The 21,348-nt window shown below is 54.8% G+C and overlaps 2 protein-coding genes across 4 annotated transcripts in view; both read right to left on the bottom strand.

Moving 5' to 3' along the window:
• EEF2KMT (eukaryotic elongation factor 2 lysine methyltransferase) overlaps nucleotides 1-21,348 on the bottom strand; it is a gene marked incomplete at its 5' end in the record, with an annotated part of 44,832 nt that overhangs the window by 3,416 nt on the left and 20,068 nt on the right. The window contains 4 exons of one of the 3 annotated variants that reach the window (XM_084251060.1): nucleotides 543-644; nucleotides 1,872-1,952; nucleotides 3,461-3,523; nucleotides 5,306-5,401. In XM_084251060.1, the coding sequence (XP_084107186.1) occupies nucleotides 543-644; nucleotides 1,872-1,952; nucleotides 3,461-3,523; nucleotides 5,306-5,401 (342 nt within the window). Of the gene's footprint in view, nucleotides 1-542; nucleotides 645-1,871; nucleotides 1,953-3,460; nucleotides 3,524-5,305; nucleotides 5,402-21,348 lie in introns of those variants that run through there. The other 2 variants (XM_084251061.1, XM_084251062.1) reach the window with 2 other exon arrangements.
• Nucleotides 6,597-20,783, bottom strand: LOC311180586 (ectonucleotide pyrophosphatase/phosphodiesterase family member 7-like; the record flags this gene model as incomplete). The annotated part of the gene is made up of 7 exons (XM_084248505.1): nucleotides 6,597-6,654; nucleotides 7,531-7,651; nucleotides 8,026-8,096; nucleotides 8,727-9,025; nucleotides 9,922-10,548; nucleotides 18,218-18,363; nucleotides 20,528-20,783. 7 exons carry the CDS (start codon nucleotides 20,781-20,783, stop codon nucleotides 6,597-6,599), a joined length of 1,578 nt encoding a protein of 525 aa, XP_084104631.1.

Below are 21,348 nucleotides of genomic sequence, written 5' to 3'. Positions count from 1 at the left end.
TCGGGTTCCAGCACAGGCGGCTCTGCCAGAACTCAGGGACGGTCTTATTAAAGGACCTTCCAGAGAATGAACAGCAGACAACCACGCTGGCTGGAGAGATGTCTCACACCCTGGGGATGGCCAATGGGGGCCTGGTGGGGGCGGCTGAGGGCCCGCCCTTCGCCGCCCTGTACTGTTTCTTTTGCATGGCCGCCTGGCTCGAAGTTCTATCTCATCAGAAGAGGTTAAAAACAAACAAAAGACCCGGGACCCTCTGGCTGTGGTGAGCAGACTGGATCTGTGGGGCATGGAGAGGGAAGGGCAGACGGGCCACGAGACCTGTCCAGGTGGGTAGGATGGCGGCTCAGGCCCCCGTGAGGCATCTCTGGGGGATGGAAGGCCAGGTCCCTGCTGCGCAGCTAGCGTGCACCCCTACTCTCACCCCAGCCCAGGACAGGCGCTTCCGCCTGATGTGCAGGTGAGGACACCAGAGCTGCTGAGACAGCACTGGGCCGTGTGAGGCCGATGGGCCCAGTAAACTGCGGGGTGTGGGCATGTCTTACCAGCAGGTAGCTGCGGTGGCACTGGGTGGTCTCCTTGGCCCTCAGGACCTCCGCCAATGCCTCGTACAGCTCATCCAAAGGCTCTGTGGGAACAGCCTCATGCTGCGGGGCGGGCAGAGCGAGAACTTCAGCAAGATGTTTGAGCCTCAGGCATCAAACAAAGGCTCCACCTGTTTGCTCTCTGTCTTGTAAAAATGGATGAGGGTCTTCACTCAACGTGGATGGGAGGAGGGGTGGCTGGCTCAGAAGGGCCCCCTGTCTTCTGAACACTTCACTCGCTGGGGCCCGGGGGAGGGCAGTGGAAAGGTGTGTGATGGGTTCAGAGCTTGTCAGGATGCCGGAGACGGACAGAACACGCGGGGCTTTGAGGTGGCCCAGGCACAGGGCCAGGATGGGCACCCACACGGAGGGTGTGGCCCACCAGAGTAGCCCCCTCTTGGAGGTGTGGGGGGTGCTGCTGCTCATGCCATGCTGGGGAGAACTGGGGGCTGTGGGGAAGCAGGGATCGTTCAGTGCGTTAGGGGCCTGTCCAGGAAGATGTGCGACTGTCCACTGAGGAATGGCCTCTGTGATGCCCTCTCTGATGTAGAAGCAGCAAGTCTGGGCTCATCCTTAAAACAGTGTGAACAGGCAGGAAAAGAGGCCAGACCAATGGATTCACTGGGTGAGACAAGAAGGGGAACTAGTTTCAAAAGTACTGCAAGGGGGGGGCCTCTCTGTTGGCGCAAGGGATTAAGTCTCAGCACTATGAAGCTATCTGTAGCCACTGCAGCAGTTCAATTCCCAGCCAGAGAGCTACCCACAAGGTGCAGCAGACCCCTCCTTCTCCCCGCTGCTCCCCTCAGCAGTAGATTTCAGTAGATCTGCCTGTTCTGCACCCTACTCTGTCTCTGGTGAATCCTCTCACCTCCTGCTCTTGTATGCACAGATAAATAAATCTTAAAAAAAAAAAAAAGACCTGCTACCCCTGAAGGGGACTGTGTGGCCAGCGGGAGACGGGCAGCAGCAGGAACCTGTCACCCACTGGCTGGCAGGACAGGAGGAGGTGGGGTTTTTAGCACCAGGGGCTGCCTGGTGACTGGGAGCTTCCCGGGAAGCTGTGACCACAGAGGAGGTGCAGCACTGCTAGGGAGCCCTGGAGGCGGACAGAGAAGGCCCTGACCTCTGCACTCTCACTGGAGAGGCCCCAGCCACTGGGGATTTGTAGAGGGGTAACGAGCCCAGGATGGACCTGGGTCCCACCAACACAGCGGGTGGTGAACTGCCTCTGCACAGCCCCCCATGTCCCGGAGGTGTTTGGCTACCAGATGGACAGGGCCCTTCACTGACCTTTCTGATGAGCTCCGAGAGAAAGGCCCGGGCATATCTCACGGACGGTGGATGTTTCACGCACAGAGGATGTTTCACTGTCTGCGACAGGACACAGAGTTTAGCTGGAGAGATGGCCGAGGTATCCTAAGAGCAAATCTGTCACTGACCCCTTAGCAAAGGCAGCCAGCCCACTAGATCTGGCCAGGTGACCTCATGCACCAGCGAAAGTAAGTCTTAATCTGGTTTGTTTCCTAAAGACACGTTTCCACTGCAGCGGCACCGGCAGGCAGGAGCTCGCACATGGGGTTATGCAGACACCCTGCTATAGACTGGATGTTTGTGACCTCCCCCCCAAGTCCAGTGCTGAAGCTTAGCCCTGAAGGTGACGACGGCAGGAGGTGGGGAGTGGGACCTGGAGAGAGGGGAGGGGCTGGGCCACTGGAGCCTGTTGTTTGGGGGGACATGGTTTTACTCCAGGGCAACAAAATCTCCTGCAGCCCCTGGAGCTTCCTTGTGGGGAGCGAGGTCTGAACATGATCCCCAGTGAATGCTCCACCATCTCTGGGGGAAGGTCGGGGTGAGAATCAGAATCGGCTGCTTTCAGGAGCTCCATATCTCTGGGTCGGGTCGGGGCCACCTGGCAGTGCTGGAAGCCATTCCCGCTGCGGCTGCCGCTGGGGGCCAGACAGAAGCTCCTGCCACACTCCTCCCCCTGGGAATTCTGACACCCCGGATGGTCTTGCTGGCTGGGGGTCTATCACCTTCCTGGATTTGTATACAAAATGTATCGTAGGCAGGGCCTCCTGGTGGCACAGGGGGTTGGGACGCAGCCTATGGGGCTGTCCGCAGCCACTGAAGCATGAGTTTGATCCCTGGCCGGGGAGCTGCCTACATGGCACAGCAGACCTCTCCTGTCTCCCCGCTGCTCCCCTTAGCAGTGTATTTCAGTCAATCCTCCTGTTCTGTTCCCGCTCTGTCTCTGTGGATCCTCTTGCCTTCTGTGCCCCGGTTCTTGTATGCATGAATGGATAAATCTTAAAAAAAAAAAAATGTATCCTAGGCATTTTTTCCCGGCAGAGGGTCCATAGCTTTGGACCCAGAAGGTTCATGGCCTTTAAAAAGGTTAAGAGCCAGGAAGCCATGTGATTGGAATGAGAGCCACATGGCCAGGGTGGGGTGGGTGGAGGCAGGCCGGGCACTCTGGAGGGTCCAGCTTCTACTTGCACCCAGATAGGCCCTGGAATCCCACCTCCGCAAAGAAAGAATTTGCTCTACCTAATCCAGAACTAAAGAGACAGGACTGGGCAAGACTCGCCTCTATATTTTTTTTCCCTAAAAATATGAAGGACATCTCTGCACAGCTCTTAAATTTGAGATGGTTTCCCACAGCTGCCACCTCACTGAGGATGATTTAAACCACACCACTCTTGTGTCTGTTCTGCATTCCTCTCAGAAAGCTCATGGGCCAGAGCTGCGAGGTGCTCACACCAAACGCAGGGTTGACCCGATGGTTTCTTTCTACGGGACACGCATAGCTCCTGACATCTGCTGTGCCTTCCTGGTGAGTCAGGAGGGGTGATGTGGCCCAGTGAGTCTGGGGTCCTTACCTTCTGCAAAATATCCAGCAGCAGCTCAGAACCTGAGGAGCCCCTTAATTTTGCTTCCAGGCTCTGTTCAGAGAGAGAGGAGAGGGAAGAGCAGAATGTCAAGGGCATTTTCACAGGAACATTAAACATGCAACAGGACATGTTGGCAAAGTGCTAAGTGATGTCTCCCCAGGGACCCGGGTCTAACTGTTAGTGGCAGACACAGGCGGCAGGACACCTCCTCTTGGGAAGCCCCAGATGACACCTGGAGAAGTCACAGAAAGAATGTCCGAAGACAAGTTCTGGGTTCGTGTGAGCTCTGGCTACGCAGGCCCCATCCGCCACAGACAAGCCATGTGGCTGAAGTGGTCATCAGGAATTACAGGGGTGCCAGCACGTGGTGTCTTAGCTAAAACGGACACACAGGACGTGCCTTGTCTGCACTGCCAGGTCCACTCTGCTGTCCTCTCTGCGGATCAGCAGTGAGCTCAGGCTCTCAGATCTGAATCTTCCAGCTCACATCCTCTGCCAGCAACCCGGCCCCACCACCTGCTCCCTCCACTCGGGCCACACCGGGAAGGCTCCCTTGCCTCCTCCAACCTCAGGAGCTGGTTCTCACCTCAGGGCCTTTGTGCTCCCGCTGCCCAAACACCTGCCCTGGCCAGTGGAACCCCTACTGCCCTTGGCCAGCCTTCCTGTTGAGTTGACACACCTCTCTGTGCTCTGCCTCTACAGCCACGGCCTCTCCTGTGCTGTCCCGTGCGTGCATTGGCCTGTCTAGTCTCTGGCGCGCCCATGTGGGCAGGGCCTCCTCGGGACATGAGCTGTGGCCCTCTGGTCCTGCCTCATGGAGGCCGTCAGCAAACATTCGGGGTGAGGCTATAAGGACTAGTAACGCTCGCTGTCTCACTAAGAGCCTCAGCTGCTGCGAGCTCCCTCATCCTGGCAACAGCCCAAAGCTTTACCACTAAGAAAACTAAGGCGCAGAGAGGTACAGTGGCTGCCTCCAGGTACCACAGCCTTGGGCCCGCGGCCCGGCCTTCCTGCAGACGGCACCTCTCTTCTGGTCACCCCTTTGTGGTGAAGCCCAGATGACAGCGGCCGCGCCCCCCTCTGGGTGCTGGTCCCGCCTAAGCTGGTCCCGGGCCTGAGCGCTATGCGGCTGCTCATTCCTTGTGGACAGTGCGGTGGACACTGGGACCTGTGGAGGCTGTTAGAAAGGTTTACATTTTGGGTTAAAAAATGTGAAAGTTCCGTTGCGACCAGATAGGAGAGCTGGAAACGCCGAGTGTGCTTTGGGGAGGAAAGAGCGGGAGCGAGGAAGCAGCACCCCGGGAGACGGCAGCGGCCCGGGGAGCTCGGGCGCCTGACCCGCACGGAGCAGGGGGACCCCGGCCTCGCTCTCCTCGGGCTGCCGTGCCCACCCACCGCGCGCGGTCCCGGGCCCCTGAGGCTCCGTCCTGAGCGACGCTGGCCCGGCGCGGGCGGTCCCCGCGCTGCTCCCGCAGGGTCTCCGCGGCCCGGGCGGGGCTTTCCGTGCGGGCAGCGCGGCCCCTCGGTGCCCGGAGAAGCGGCTTGTAAAGAGCCACGAAAACGCGCGTGGGCCGCCCGGGCCCTGACCCCGCGTGGAAAGCGAGCGGGCGGGACACCCCGGTCCCCGCAGGCCCGGCCCGGAGGGCGGCGCGGAGGAGGCGGTCGGCGCGCGCGGGGCCCGGACCCGCGCAGGAGCCGCGGCCGGAGGAGGGAGGGGCGGCCCCGCCCGCGCCCGCCCGCCCGCGCCCACCTGCCCGCCTGCCCGCCTGCCCGCCCACCTGCCCGCCGCTTCCACCTGCCCACCTGCCCGCCCACCTGCCCGCGCGCGCCCACCTGCCAGGGGAAGGAGCTCAGCGCGCGCGCGGCCAGGAAGCGGCGCTCGAAACTCTGCAGCAGGCGCGCGGCCTCCACGCGCTCCTCCAGCGCCATGGCGGGGGCGGGCGCGGCGTTGCCCGGGAGACGGGAGGCGTTGGCGCTCCCAGAGGGGCGGCCCGGGGCGCGCGCAGCCCGGGACTGCGGGCTTGGGCGGGGGAGGAGCACTCGGGCCTGGAAGGGGGCGGGGCTTGGGGCGGAAAGGCGGTGTGAGGGGCGGGGCTCCGCGCACGGGGCGGTGCTTGGGCTCGGCAGGCGGGGCTCTGAGCATGGGGAGGGGCGGGGCTTGAGCTGGGCAGGCGGGGCTCCGCACATGGGGCGGTGCTCTGGCCGTGGGGGCGGAGCTTGACCGTGTTTGAGCCGCGGGAGGCGGGGCCCGAGGCGCGATGGGCGGGGCGGGGCTCGGGGGCGGGGCCAGAGCGCGGCGGCGACTTCGCGCCCGGCGCAGCGACGAGGCCCGGGAGCGCCCGCTGGCGCGGCCCAGGTAGCCCTTCCCGTCCCGGCGCGGGCGCCCCTGGCGGGCTGGGGCGGGGCCGTGCGCCCTCCTGCCCGCGGCCCCGCCGTGGACCCGCCGGGAGCGCCGGCCTCGGCCCCGCGCGGGTCGGGGCTTCTCCTCAGCGGCGTCCGCGCGGGCCCCGCGCCCTCGCTGGCCGCAAGGGCGTCGAGGCCGGGGCGCCCGCACCCCAGCCCGGGGCCGCCGTGGGGTCCGCGCTCGCCGGGGCCTGCTGGGGGCCCAGAGCCCGTCAGGCGGGGCGGCCGCCCGGAAGGGCCGAGCTGGGGCCCGCGGGCGGGGCCGGGCCCAGGCCGGCAGCGGCGCCCCCAGAGCCCGCGGACCGCGCCGGGACCCCACAGCCGGCCGCGGGCGAGCTCGGGGCGCCGGGCCGAGTGGGACGGACCAGCGGGGTTCCCGCGGACCGGGGCCGGGTGACCGCCCGCGCAGCCCCGGGCGTGGGGCCGGGCGGGATCCCAGAGCTCCTCGCCGGGGCCACAGTAGCCGGGGCGGGCGTGACCCCCAGTAGGCGCGGCCCCCCCCACCGGGGCCTCTCCCGCGCGGTTCTGCCGCCGCACCACGTGGGCTCGGGCCCGACACACACATCGTCCCCTTTATTCCCCGACTCGGGAGGCGGCCGGGGCGCTGCTGGGCGTTTACAAGCAAGGACGGTGTCGGCCCCGGGCGTCCCCAGCCGGAGGGGGGGACGCCCGAGCGGGAGGCGCACGGGGATCCCGACGGCGCCGAGTCTCCGTGGCAGCTTCAGAAGGCGGTCGCGCCCCGCGGCTCCGCTGGGCTGCACTGGTCGCTTGTCCGGCCGCTGTGGACGGGGAGACCAAGGGACAGGTCAGCTGCACTCATCACAGCGGCTTACGTGAGGGAGGGGTCTGGGCTGGGGAACATGAGCAGAACTGGGGAGAATGGCGAGCCCGAGAGGACTTGAAAGCCCCACGCCCCCATCCTCACTCCCGGCTGGAGCCGAGCCACGCCTTTCCTGAGGAACTAGCAAAAGTCTCCGTGAATTCTGTCACCTGCTCCAGCAAACTTGCAAACGCAAGGAAGGGTCGTGGGAACAACCGGTGACAGCTGGACAGTGATGGTGTCTAGGGCGGCGGGCGGGGGCCCAGTCCTGTTGGCCTCAGCCTGAGGAGTGGGCTGCCGTCTCCAGGCAGTGTCAGAATTGAGTTGAACTGTCGCATCCCCTCCCAGTGGTGTCTGGAGAATTGTTGGTTGTTGGTGTGGGGAACCCTCTCCTCATGTTTAAAACCAGCAACCACCAGAATCTAGAAGGGCAAGGCAGGACCCTCCCTTCCAGGATTCTGGGCGCCTGGGCCTGCCGCCCGCCCGAGTGTGCACTTGCAGCCCCAGATCTTGGAGACAGCATGTTTCTGCCGTTTTCTGCCCTCCAGGGTGGTCTTTTGTTAGGCCTATCCTAGAAAACGAATACAACTGGTGTGTGATTTTTGGGGCCCAGTGCAAAATGGAAATTTGCCAAGTTTCAGGGCAGTGGCAGTAGGTCATTAAAGCCGGCGGGGGCTCTTCTGACCCGGGGTCCAGGTGAGCACCCAGGCAGCCGGCCCAGGACACCCGCCCAGGCTTCGGGGCTCCCAGGGTGCCGCAGAGGGCAGCAGGAGATGGTGAAATGGATCGTGAGAGTGTACACGGAGGCCCCAGGAAACCCAGGAAAAGCACTCACGTCTTTTTCCGCTGGATGGCAGTGTACGTGACCGCAGAGAGAAACACAATCAGGAGCACGGCTGTGACCGTTCCGAGGCCGATCACTGTGTTATGCAGCGTCTTCGAAGTGATTCCCCCTCCTGTTAAAACACCAGGCGGTTTTGAATAGTCTGATCAGGAAGAGGCTGTTCTGCTGCTCCAGGTGTCTGGGTTGTTCCCCCATGCAAGCGCTAGGGAATCTTTATTGTGGAAATGAGATGCACACTGCTCCCGGACAGTGTGTGCCGTGGAAGGACCCTGCAGGACACGTTGTTGAAAGCCGGTTTTCTAAACAACCTAGTTGCCAAATGACCCACCTGTCTAATGACCACTTTGCCAAAACACCAATTTGCTCAAAGAATTAATTTACTGAAAATTGGTTTGTGCGGCATCCTGCTGATCAATACCTGGCACCTTGGCTCCACTGGGCTAAGGGCTGGGTTGGGCCCAGCCAAACTCTGAAACTTAAACGAACCTAAAGAGTTGGTTGAGCTGGTTATCCGTTTACTTGGCTCTCGGCCAAAGGGCCTGCCTGCTGCCTGCTGCCTACTCAGTCACAGGAGATGGTGGGCAGAGGCTTGGGGAAGGCTGCCAGAGGCGTCCTGTGCATTGCCTGTCCATTGAGACCTGTTGCTCTCAGCACGCGAGAAATCAGAAATCATCGGGCAGTGACCAAGGCTCTCAGGTGGAAGACAAGCTGGTCGGGGTTTATAAGCCACCCAAATCCCAGAGATGGTACCATTCTTGTTTTAAATTGCCTGGGTTTAGGGTTTTGAAGAATTAGAAATCTCCTTTACAGAAACGCCGCTCCCCCTTTCAGCATTGAGGGGACTGAAGGCTTGTGTGAACAGCCTCCTCTGGGCTCCAGCCAGCACGGAGCTGCGGAAGGCTGCCTGACTGTGGGTCTGCAAGGGGCTTCTGGGGGCAGGCCACATGCCATTTCTGAGCTGCGCAAGGATTATCACCCACCTTGGAGAGTCTGCCATTTGCCCCAAAGGCACTGTTGAAAAGTCCCCATCCCTTGAGGGGTTCCTGCCTCAGTTTAGAGCTGTTACTTGTGTTAGGATGTGGCATGGGAGGGGTTTGAGGCGTTGGAAAACAGGCCTGCTCTGCCAGACCTGCACTCCTCCGGAGACCCCCTCTGACTCTTCTCTATCTCAGCACAGAACAGGCCACCTGGTGATTTTTTGCCGGTTGCTTTGTGCCTCACCTGAATTCTGGTCCGTGGGCATTCCCTGCGTGACACCTGGATTCTGGTCCACGAGCATTCCCTGCGTGACGGCCAGGGAGCCATTATGGGGCTCAGGGGTCACCCCCAGGAGATGACACATGAGTGGGTAGATGTGGATGCTGTCAAAGGGCTCAGCGAGGTAACCCTTCTTGAAATCTGGCCCGAAAGCTCTGAATATGGTCTTCATGTCCATGAAGTTGTTGTCAAAGCCGTGGTCGCCTTTGTTGACATAAAGGATGAGTCGCTGAAAAATAACAATAGCGAAAGGACCATTTTAGATTCCAAATGGTGGAAAGAAAACTGTCCCCGAGTGTGTTGCTGGTCAGAGCCACGAAATCTTTGTAACCGTGAGGACGCGGGTCTCCGCAGCGGCGGTGCGAGGAGCAAGGACCCGGAGCTCTTTAGGGAAGAGAATAGGAAACACACCCCAACAGCGTGGAGACGACGCCCTGACAGTGACCGTTCTCCAGCGCAGCTTGCTCTGTGCCGTGAACTGTTCGGAAGGCTTTTAAATTACATGTTAACTCCCCCTACCCCTTTTATCCTTTCACTGCAGCCCACAGGGCGCTGTCATTGTCACCCGCATTTTACAGATGAGGAACCGGAGGTGCAGAGACTCGGGAACCTGCCCTGAGTCACGCAGTGGCCAATGCTGCCGCAGGTTCCTGGTCCCACACGCTCCCGTTCAGAGAAGAGAGAATTTCTGAGGGCAGGGAAGTGGGTGTACATCGTGGGGGAGGGCGGGGGAGGAGGGGGAGGTAAGGACAGTGGGGTCACACCTCAGCTTTCTACTTCTAATTCCAAACCACTTCTCTCTGACGTGGGTTTCTTCCTCCTTAAAACTGGGGCAAATAAGAAGATCCGTTTGACAGGCACTTGGGAAGACAAAATGGAGTCACTCCTGGGAGACTGCCTGCGGTGCTCACCCTCAGTCTTGGTCGGGGGGTTTGTCACTATTTTTGCACAACGGTGACCAGGACAGGGCTGGGGGGTGGCCGTGGGGTGGGGTGGGGACATGTTGAAAGCAGCGATCAGGGCACATCAAGCGATCACTTCTGTTTTGATTTTTTCCAGACTGTCCCTCCCTGGTGGCTGTCTCCGGGGTCTCAGACGGCTCCACCCAGCTTAGAATCGACTCACCCCGTTGATGTTGTAGCCGGGATCTGTGTACATCAAGATGGGCAGGTTCCGCTGGTGTTTGGCATAATGGAAGCGCTCCGGAAACTCCTCCTTCTTGTAGACGTGGAGGTGAGGGTGCGCGTTCTTCAGCGCCTGGTAAAGCTTTTCCTCTTGCCCCGGTTTGGCCAGGATCATCCCTAAGCCGCCATAGTCCACAAGGTCAAACTTGACCAGATCTCTGTACTTGACGTAGTTGGTCAAGAGGATCTCGGTGACTTCGGGCTGCTTTTTGATCGTGGTCATGCCGTGGTCCGACGTGATGATGACGTTGAGGCGCTCGGTCAGGCCGTGCCTCTTGATGGCCTCCAGCAGGTACCCGATGGTTCTGTCGATCTGCCGGATCATCACCCTCCTGTTCTCCGTCTCGGGCCCAGAGCGGTGCCCCACATTGTCTGGCTCCCCGTAGTACAGCGTGACGAAGTCAAAGTCTTCCTTCTCGAACCAGCCCATGACGATGTCGATGTTCTCCCTCCATTCCGTCTCGTTGCTGTTTGGGTGAGTGTAGGACTCCACTAGTGCCCGCTGGATGGCCTCACCGTCATATTTCGCTCCGCCTCCGGGGTAGTGGAAGGACGCTGTCTTCCTCCCCTGTGAGCACAAGAGAAAGTTTGATCAGGGCTCTTCATCAGGCATGTCTCTCTGCCAGTCAGCCAAGTCTGACATGTCACCAGCCTTGCCCCAGTCCAGAGGCCCTAGGGAGCAGTGGCTGGGGCCGCCAGTGTTGCCCTTTATTCCTGGTGTCACTGAGTCCCACCGCTAAAACCTGTCAGCTGCAAGACATGCCATTGTGTACTGTGATACCTGGAAGAGAAATGCTGGCCTTTAAACGGCAGCACCCCCGAGTTGTGACATGCACCTGAGCTCTAGAGGGGCAGATGGGGCGGGGGAAGTTCCTCAGCCTGGAGGTAGACGGTACTTCCTGGGTCAGCTATGGGGCGAAGGCAAGGGACTTCTTTAATCCCAGTGCTCCCACCTGTTGCCAGAACCTGTTGGAAGCTTTGTGAGGATTAAGGCAGATAACTCAGTGCTGGGTGCCATGGTTTGCACATAGTAGGTTCTTTTTTCTGTGTCGAGATAGAATAAGCCTCCGCAAACCTGAGGTCTGGTGCTGCAGGAGGCCTTGTTGCTCCAGCCAGATAGGATACTGACAAGCAGCAAAGAAAAAGGGCCTCACACCGTGGGGCTGAAGATCTGGCATTCCTTTGCTTTTTGTTCTTGGTCAGAGAGAGAAAAAAATTTATCAAAAAGTATATTAGGCAATAAATTATATGTATCAGCATATTGTAAGTAAATAGCATGAAAAATTGTTTGTTTAGAAATTAGTTGTTGGGCAGTTTGGCCCACTTGACAATGGGAAATGGTTTATTAAACATGCCTGACAAGCATTACAATACAATAATTATAATAGGTCCTTCTATTTTGTTTTCTCTTGAAGTTTCTTGGGAAAGTTTTTAATATGAAGCTATTTGAGTTAAGGAGTTTCTAGGTAGAAAAAGTTCTGATAACTGAACAGCAGCTGGTCTCCGGCTGAAGGTCATGTAAATAGAATAGTCCTTTGATGCTTAGGCTTTAGCTGATAGGGATGCACTGGCGGTTATTCACTGTTTTAAATAATTGTCTAAATGAAAAAATAAGTAGCTTTAATGTTAGGTTTGGTTTATTATCTATTAACCTTGAAAGCTGCCGTCTAGCTGAGACCCGTAGGGGCCAGTAGTCTATGGGAAACAATATACTAATTGTTTTTGCTTTACACATGATAATGTATTTCCTTATTATTATTACTAATAATGAATAAATAAAGACCTGCTGAGTCTCTCGGCAGAAGATACTAGCACCTCACCAAGTGTCAGTGTCTCCTCATTCTACCTCATTCCCCTTCCCCTCAGCCCTTAAGTTTCAATTCTTTCGTTTTCGCCGACGCCGTCTCATCCTTTCAGGAACTTTGACACGACATTTTGCCGGAGGCTGGTCCCCGGCAGTCTGGTATTCATTAGTATGTTTTCATGCCCCAGCATCCCCACCCCGTGTCTGTTCAGAGCACCTGACCTCCTCTGCCTAGGCTGGTTCTGTTGGCTTCAGGGGTCAGGCGGCTCTATCTGGCCAATCAGGGGACATTGCATCCCCAGACCACAGCAGAGGGGTCAGCCTGGGGTCCATGTCCCAGCTGGTGCCACGGAGATGCCATCTCCGGCCTTCTTCTGGGGCTGGTGGGCACAGGAGAAGCTTTGCTGCTGGTGCCCATGTCTAAGGCTTGTGAAATGTGAGGGTGCTTGCCAGAAGGGGAGACTGCCAGCTTGCTCCCTGCACAGGGGTCTGCTCATCCACGGGCCACCCAGAGGCCGGACAACCCAGTGGTGAAAGTGCGCTCTGTGCTGGGTGCCAGGTGATGCACGGTGCTCAAACCCTCCACCTCAGCTTGCTCAGCTGCCAGACAGGGGTGATAGCATACCCTGGGTGCTTGTGAGGGCTGAAGGCTTACTCTGAGTGGGACTGACTTTTCAGACCAGAGTTGTGGTGATTGTAACCACATAAGAGACTACATGAGTGAAAATTTCTGGCGTGGCCTCCCTGGTGGCGCAAGGGGTTAAGCACCATACTCTGATGCAATCCGCAGCCTCTGCAGCAGGAGTTCGATCCCCGGCCAGCCAGGGAGCCACCCGCATGGCAAAGCAGACCTCTCCTATATTGCCTGCTGCTCCCCTCAGCAGTGTATGTCAGTCAGTCTGCCTGTTCTGTTCCCTACTCTGTCTCTGGTGAATCCTCTCACCTCCCCCTCATCTCTGACCTGTACCCCAGCTCCTGTATGCATAAATAAAATAAATCTTTAAAAAAAAAAAAAAGGGGAGTGTTCTAGAAGTGTTTACTCCCCATCATAGAGGTATTTTTTTTTTTTTTTTGACAAGCCTTCATAAAATTACTAGGAAAAAAATCCTATGTCTGCTCATCAGTGAGGTGGGCTGGCACTGTAAGTCATTCCTCATCCCAGATCTGACACAGACTAGGCACACATCAGGGTTTTAGTTATGGAGTGATTGGTCTGGTATTTGGGGAACAAGTCCTTTTCTTTGTGTCAGCTAAACTATTGACTTGAGGACTGTTCGGGGAACTTCCTGTGCAACACAGACTGGGATGTTCTGGAAAACACTTTAAAGTTGAAATGCGTGGGCCTCCCTGGTGGCGCAGCGGTTGAGCGCTGGGTGGCGAAGCTGCCCGCAGCCTCTGCAGCGCCGGTTCGATCCCCGGCTGCTCCCCGGCCACTGGAGGAGAGTCCCACATGGTGCGCAGACCTCTCCTGCCGCCCGCTGCTCCCCTCAGCAGTGTACTTTGGTCCTTCTGCCTATTCTGCTCCCCACTCTGGCTCTGGTGAATTCTCTCACCCTCCCGCGCTTCTGACTGTACCCAGTGCATGTATAAACAAAACAAATAAACAAACAAACAAATAAATAAATAAAACATGCCTCTATTAAAAAAAAAATAAAGTTGAAATGCGAGATGGTGATGGTGTGAACTCGGCCATTTGGTGTGTACATGACTGACCATGAAGAGCTGTGTGATGATTGCCTGGTGCGCTGGCCATTCAGTGAACAAATGACAAGGGAAGTTGAGAACAAATGAGTAAAATGATGCCAAAATATCCCAGGAGAGAGAGAGAGAAGCAGGAAAGCAATCTGTAAGTTGTAGGGGTTGCTATTGGGGACCCCCCCAGATCCCCAGGCCCACCTTTGGGGTTGGCTGCTGTGACTGTCAACTTGCCCATTTTCTGGAAAATCTCCCTGAGCCAGGTGGTCTGTCAGACTCACCTGATAGGTCTCACCTGTACCCCTAGCAGCCCGTGGCCAGTGGCTGGCTGGCAGGACACAAGACCAACTAACTGGCCTCAGGTAGGGATTACGTGGAGATGCAGCATATGCTTCAAAGCTCCCTGTGGGATTGGCTGAGCTCTCCCCCAGTACACTGCATGTGCTGAATCCCTGTCTCAAGCTCTGCTTTTAGGAAAGGACCTCAGATGGAAGTCTCAGCAGTGACTATTTTGTAAGGCTCGAGAGCTCTGCTGTCCATAGCTACATGACAAGCATTGAGCTTTCTGCCTCCAGCAGCCATTTCTACATTGTGATCCAGTTTCAGTTTCTCTAGTTTGCATTTTCCCCCGGCTGAAATGATCCTCATTTGCTTACTTACTGGTGGTCTGTTTCCTTCCTCTGGAATCAGGGAGTCAGGGACCGTGTCGATAATGTTGACCACCCTTTTCCTGGCTTTTTGGCCTGGCACAGAGTGGGTGCTCACCGTGGCTCAGATATGTGTGGAGCAAATACATGAATCTCAGCTCCTTTGTGGGTAAGACACCCATCCTGTTCTCCTGGTTGACTTCCGGAAATAGTCCCAGAGACAACTCCTTTCGTTCTAGCATCTTACCTGTCACCTCTGTAGGTAACACACTTTCCTTTCTGACAGTAGAGTCTCTATGGTTGCTTTAACTTGCAAATCCCCTAATAATAACTTTTTGTATTTCAGATTGGCATTCGATATAATTCTCCATTTTCAGAGAGGGCACTTTGTTTACCTTACATATGAATTGACTTTGCCCTGAATTATGGAACCGAGTGAAAGGGTGAAACTTTGAACATTTTGTAGAGCACAGTTTGGCTCTTTTGTTATTTCGGATAAGCTTTCATTGACTTCACGGGGGAGGAGGCAGCCCTGCATATTCAGTTGAGTTCCTGACGTTTGCTTGTGAAATCTCAGACCTTCCCACCTTGTTTTCCTGTGCTAGGTGCTTCACACACTTACTTGGAAAGGCGTTGCAAGCTGCTGTCCTAGGAGACTATGATTTCTCTCATTTGGCCCCATAGGAATTTTAGGAATTGTGCATCTCCATGAAATGAGCTCCGGAGAGAAATGTGCATGTGAGTGTGTTTGCATGTGTGCATGTGCGTATGCACGCGCACTCACACCCACACAAAGTGTTGTTTTCAAGAAATACTTCTGAGAAATAATCTGAGCACTTAATTGGATGCAAAGGAGTGGGTATTTACCAGTCTACCCTTTAATTAGCATAATCAGTGTTTCCAGTAGCAATAGCAATTGGAAAATCACTACTTTTATTAGGTTCATTATTCTCCCTTGGTGGAGTGCTGCACCCATGTGGTGGTAAACTTAAGTTGCTTCTTCAAAACTAGCACTTCTGATGGGCAGCGTCTATCTACTGGGTCTAGGAGAATCCACCAGGCTCTTTAGAACCAAACATTGGAGGACATGTTTCCATTTGCTCTTGCATTTTGTCTCTCGTCAGCTGATAGAATGAATATCCATAATTTCGGGAGGCCCGTGAAGGGTCCATCACAATTGTGCTTGGATGGGAAGGATGAGTAGTTTAGGGAAAGAAGGTCAGTACCTGTCTAGGCATTGACTATGAGGGAAGAGACACTCCATGCTGCAGCGGGTGAGCGCAAGATTCACTGTGAGGCCCCTGTCCGCAGAAGTGCCTCTGTCATGGTTAAGATTTCAGAGTTGTGACCCCAGTTCAAATTCTAGTTCTGTCTCTGGCTGCTTTGTGACTTTGAGAAGTTATGGCTCTGCTCTGTGCCCCACTTTACTCATTGGTTCAAGGGAATAATGATAATGCTCACCTATCCATTGTGATCCTTTGAGATGTATAGAGTGTTTGGTGTGTGGGCCGAGCCATGAAGGTTATTTTCTGGGGTGATGGAATTTACTGGTACAGTTTATGCCTCAAAGATTAAACACCTGATGGAGGAAGGTATTGAAAGCCCAGTGAGGGTAAAAAAGAATGCACTGTGATTCCCCTAGAGCTTGTTGTCTAATGGGATAGCTACGGGCCACATGGGGTATTTAAATTGAAACTGAGATTTAAATTAAATTTGAAATTAAATACAATTAAAAATTTAGCTGCTCAGTCTCAGCAGCTGGTGGTCTCCAGATTGGACAGCACAGAATAGAACATGTCCATCCTGACAGAATGTTCCATGGATTTGTTCTGGCTTCCAGCTGAAGGAGGGCTAAAATGATTCCACCTCTTTGAATAAGAAAAACTGACAGTTTTGAGCATTTCATTCTAAGCAGCGAATGGTCATTATCTGAGTTGGTCCCCCATGGGCCACGTGAAGCATGGAGAACTCGGGCAGTCTCATTGGGAAAACTCACATGGGAGAGGAAGTTGTCGCTGAGGTCACCCAGCTGCAGAGGGTGAGCTGTCGGGAACCTGCCCTAGGAGTCTAGGTCCACTGCCTGCTGCCAGTGTGCTGGGTCACACCACCCTGCAATGCATGGCGGGTAGAACACAGAGGGGAGTGCCCGGGGCAGCATAGAGCAAAGATGGTGACTTGGGGGAGAAGGAGGAGGTCTATTCTGAAGTGATGACTTTGAAAGCTCATAGAAAAAACACAAGGTGAATAGCAAGCACAATCCTGAGCAAGACAAGAGAAAGGGAGCATCGTGTTACCTGACCTTAAGCAATACAATAAAGCAACAGTCATTAAGTCAACATGGTATTGGAATCAAAACAGACACATGGTTTGATGGAACAGAATCAAAAGCCCAGAAATAAAGCCAATACTTATAACATGATAAAAGAGTCACAATCATACAATGGCAAAGGAGAGTTTCTTTAACAGTTGTGTGGGGAAAACTAGACAGCCACATGTAAAAGAATGAAGCCGGATCACTCTCTAACTCCAGACACAAAAAAAAAACTCCCAATGGATTATAAACTTCAAAATAGATACAATGCCGCAGTAAGAAAATATATATAGGAAAACACATTCATGACCTCAATGATAAAGACTGGATCCCTATGACAAAGGAATAGGAGTAAAAACAAACAATTGGGATTACCTCAAATTAAAGGATTTGTACATAAAAAGATACATAACTAGACTAAAACCATATTATACTGCATGGAAGAAAAAATTTACAGCTTCTAGCGCTGATAAGACGTATTATCCAAGATATACAAAACACACATTCAATTTAGCAACAAAAAGCCAAACAGCCTAATTGATAAATGGGCAGCAGATCTGAATAGACAATTCACCAGACGGCGATCCATAAGGATAATGGATGGATATATGTATGGAAAAATGTTCTTCATTGCTCTTCATTGTTCATCATTTCATAGGAGGTGTCATCTCATCTCACACATGTGAGAATGACACACACGCTAAGACCCCACAGCACGCGGGAGAGGGTGCAGAGAAGAGGATCCTGCTCCATTGTTGGCGGGAATATAACCTGGGGCCGCCGTTTTGGGAAGGGGTCTGGGTTGACCTTACCACCCTCACGGAAATACCGTGTGATCTGGCAGTCCCATCCCTGGGCATCGAGCCGAAGAAGCGGAGGCATCAACTTAGAAAATCGTAGGGGCCGCAGTGTTTCTGGCGGCGCTGTCTGCAGGAGCCAGGGCGTGGGAACGGCCGAAGTGCCCTGACAGGACTGGATAAAGAAGTGTCTGCCCGCCCAGTGGAATACTATTAGCCCACGAAGAAAGACGGAATGTGATCATTACAGCAAAATGGAAGGAGTTCGAAGGATTTCTGTGTTGTAAAGCAAGTCAGAATGACACAGGCAAATACTGGACGTTTTCATATACGTGACAGAACAAGGAACCCCAGCAGATGCGCCAACAGAGCAAAGTCATTATAAAAACTAGTGGATACGGAAGATGAAGTGATCGTGAAATGAAGTTGAGGCTCCTGAGTTTAAGAGGCATGGGGGAGCGAGAACGGGTCAGGGAGATAAGGGATGGTGGTGGGAATAAAAAGAGAGCCAGAAAGTTTTGGGGACGGGCAGTTTAACTCTGATTTGTGCCTTTTGGAAGCAATGATGTATGGCCCCTGAACCCTTCAAGCTAAAGTTCTCTTCAGAGCTTTCCACAGTCCGAAGATGCGCTAAACAATCAACCTCATTCCTCAGGCTTCTGTGCCTGAGTCGTAGACGGGAATTTATTAGACCTTGTAGGGCTGCTGGGTCCAGGCCTCTGGGGGGCCCTGGAGGTGCCATCTCGTGGAGACCCGCTCATCCTCAACAGCTGAGACCCAGCGGGTGAGTCTCCGTGCCCACTGCGTCATGCCTATCTCCATTCATCTTTAATCAGCTCCGCTAAGTAAGTCAGCACCGTCATGCTCCGCAGTTCACACTGACACAGGCTGCACCACCTGCCCAGGGTCACTGAGCTTTGACCCACAGGAGGATGAGAATGAGAGGCGGGGTGCTGGAAGCGGCCCCCGGGGCTGTGACGTACCTGTCTCTGTGCTGTGATCCAGAGGGGCAGCACCCCGTTGTCCCACCACTCAGTCTTGTTCTGTGTGGTCTTGAAGTCTAACTTCCAGCCCTTCTCCGCGTCAAACATCATGTTGTGAATGACTCCATGGTCTTCAATCCAGCGACCTGGGGGTATAGCGGGGTTGTGTGGATATGTCCCCGGAGCAGACGCTCACTTAACGACCACCTCCGCCACCATCCTGGCTGGCCTAGTTCCTCTGGGCCTCGGACTTTTTTGAGGCACAAACACTGGTAGTCTCAAAAGAAGGCTGATCCTGTCTCAATCTGCTAGACTGGTCTGCTCTGGGAACAAACTTGTTGCCCCTCTGATAGGGTCTCCTGGGGATCAGGGGTTAGACCTGGGGCCATTCTGGAGCTCCCCACTGGGTGCCACACCGTTACCTGTGCCTTTAAACAGAGACTGCTGCTAGCTCCCTGGTTATGTGAGCCCCATGGACGCCCTCCTTGTGGTGGGTAGAATTCCCAGCTTGCCGGTGTCCGGGAGCACGTTCCATTTATGTTGGGCAGCCAAGTCAGCTAATTCTGAGGGAGGCTGACCCATGGACCTTTGTGCCTGGCCCGGGCCCCGCCCATCCTTGCTCCCTGCCTGAGACCTGCTGGCCTTCCACCCCCTGGACTCTGGGCAGAGGCTCGGCTGGGAGGGGTGGGGTATTACCATGATATCCCATCACCTCCCTCCCCATGCTCAGCAGCCCAGGGGTGTTCCTACAAACACCCATTCATTAGTCATTGTCCAACAGTCCCTTTTATCATAGCTTTTATCATAGTCACTTTTATCATTCCAGGCCTGACCCTGGAATCTGATGAGGTCTTTAGGCATTGGCAACACCAACTTTTATCCACTATGTTGTCTATTAAATAGAAACGCTTCTTTTCACATGGAGGCAGACAGAGGGCGGATTGGGCCCAGTTCATGAAGACAATGCCAGTGGCTTTTCTGGGCCTGGGTGGCCTTTGTTTCAGTGATACAGCATATTCAGGCTTAGCCCCATTGCCTAGAAGTGCTGAAAATAGGCAGAATGACAAGGGCTTGCAATGATCCTTAATTAAACCAGACACTGGGGGGCTGTGGGCACGCTAGTGGCAGGGGTGGAGGGCCCGGGGTCTGGAACCAGCCAGGGCTGAGTGTGGCAGCTGGGGACAGCTTCGCATGTCCTGTGAGCCTGGGCCGTGCCACCGTCAAGAGGGTAACTGCCCCACTTTACATGGCTGCTAGGAGAATTGAAGGGGAGGAAGCTGTGGTGCCTGTTGAGCATTTTCATAAGCCAGGTACCAGGTTCAACCCCAGAAGTGTGGTTCTCAGTGGGGGCCAATTGTCCCCCAGAGCCATCTGGCGACATGTGATCACAGAGGGAGGAGCGGTGCTCTGTTTGCACAGTGGGTAGAAGGCAGGGGTGCTGCCAACACTGCAGAGTGCATGGGGTGCCCACCCCAGAGACAGACCTGGCCCCGAGGTCAGCAGTGCCAAGGGCGAGACACCCGCTTTCCAGTGGAGGCAGAGCACCCAGTGCGACAGATGGCAGGTCCCGTTAGAAATAAGAGGGCTGCACTCTCATGCCTTTTCTACTTGGGTGAAAGAGAGTGGTTCTCTGACGCTGCATCATTGGTTATTGATCAGAATGCATCTGCATGGCCTCAGATCTAGAAGGTAACACAGGCCCACAGTCCAAAGTCTCCTTCCCAGGCCCCCATGGAGTCACCAGTCTCATCGATCTTGTTCTGGACGAATCTCTAGAGATTGCAAGTGCATATAAAGGCACGTCATGTGTACACATACATGCATCATGCATATTTATACACACCACCTCATGCACACACACGTATGTGTGTAAACATGAGCACATATGCCATCAACACATACAGGGACTCCTCTGGGTTACAAGGAGACCATGTCTGAATACCCTTCGGGAAGCACTGGTGTCCCTCCAGCTCTCTAGTATTAAGTAGGGGAGTTACCTGATCCAACTGAGTTCTTTAAACTCCACTGTTTTATTATCTTTAATAAATTCTTCTAATGGTTTACTTAAAAAACAAAGATTATCAGACATTGGGTGGGGATTGGATGGAGGATCAGATATCCTTTAGGAGGTTGTGGCCCAGGTTCTGTAGCCGGTAGGGTTCTGGAAGCAGCCCTGGTCATCTCAGGAGAGGCTGAGCTAGTGCTTCTTTCAGGGGTGATCCTGGGGTGTGTGAGCTGCTGAGGTCTGCCCGGAGCTCACCCCTGTCTCAGGGTGTGACAGCCAGCTCTCAGCCCAGGGAGCGAGCTTACCTGTGATGGTGGTGAAGTGGGATGGGGAGGTCATCGTAACGAACGGTGGCGAAAGGTACTTGGCCTTCACACCCTCCTTAACCAGGAGGTCCATGTTGGGGGTGTCCACGTCCTGGTCATAGTCCCAGCGGAAGCCGTCAAAGGAAATCACCAGCAGCTTGTTGAAGTTCTTTCTCCCGGAGGCAGGGTGGCCAATGGCCCAGCCCAGCAGCAGGGGCAGCAGCAGCAGCAGCAGCAGGGACCTGAGCCCCGTCATGTCCCCAGGGTGGTGCACGCACACACTGCAGAGTTCACTGGCCCACTCCCCTGTCTCCTTTTTTTATCTGCAGCTGAACAAAGTCCAAATTGATAATTCTGATGTGCACATATTTTCTCCCATTCATTAAGGCCGTCTTCATTTTAATGGTCGTTTCTTTCACAGTGCAGAAGCTTTTGAGTGAGGGAGCCCCCCCTTGTTTATTTTTGCTTTTGCTTCCTTGCCTTGGAGTCCAGTCCCCAGAGACATCCGTGAAGCCAATTCATGGGGTGTTTTGCCACGTTGTCTTCTTTGTAGCTTCGTCCAAGTTTCAGGTCCTACATCCAAGTCTTTAGTCCATTCAGAGTTAGTGTGTGAGTATGGTGTGAGATTCTTTTGCATGTGGCAGCCCAGTTTCCCCAACACCATTTGTTGAAGAGACTTTCCTTTCTCCATTGTATCCCGGTGTATTTGTGGTAGATTAATGGCTCATATGGGTGTATTTCTGGGCTCTCAATTCTATGCCAATATTCTTTTATTCCAATACCGCACTGTTTTGAACGGGATGCCATGTGACTGGTATGAG

Source organism: Talpa europaea (genome assembly GCF_964194135.1).
Source record: "Talpa europaea genome assembly, chromosome: 12".
In the NCBI taxonomy this organism is placed as follows: domain Eukaryota; kingdom Metazoa; phylum Chordata; class Mammalia; order Eulipotyphla; family Talpidae; genus Talpa; species Talpa europaea.
Note: the sequence above shows the minus strand (reverse complement) of the source record. Positions and strands in the feature narration are given on the sequence as shown.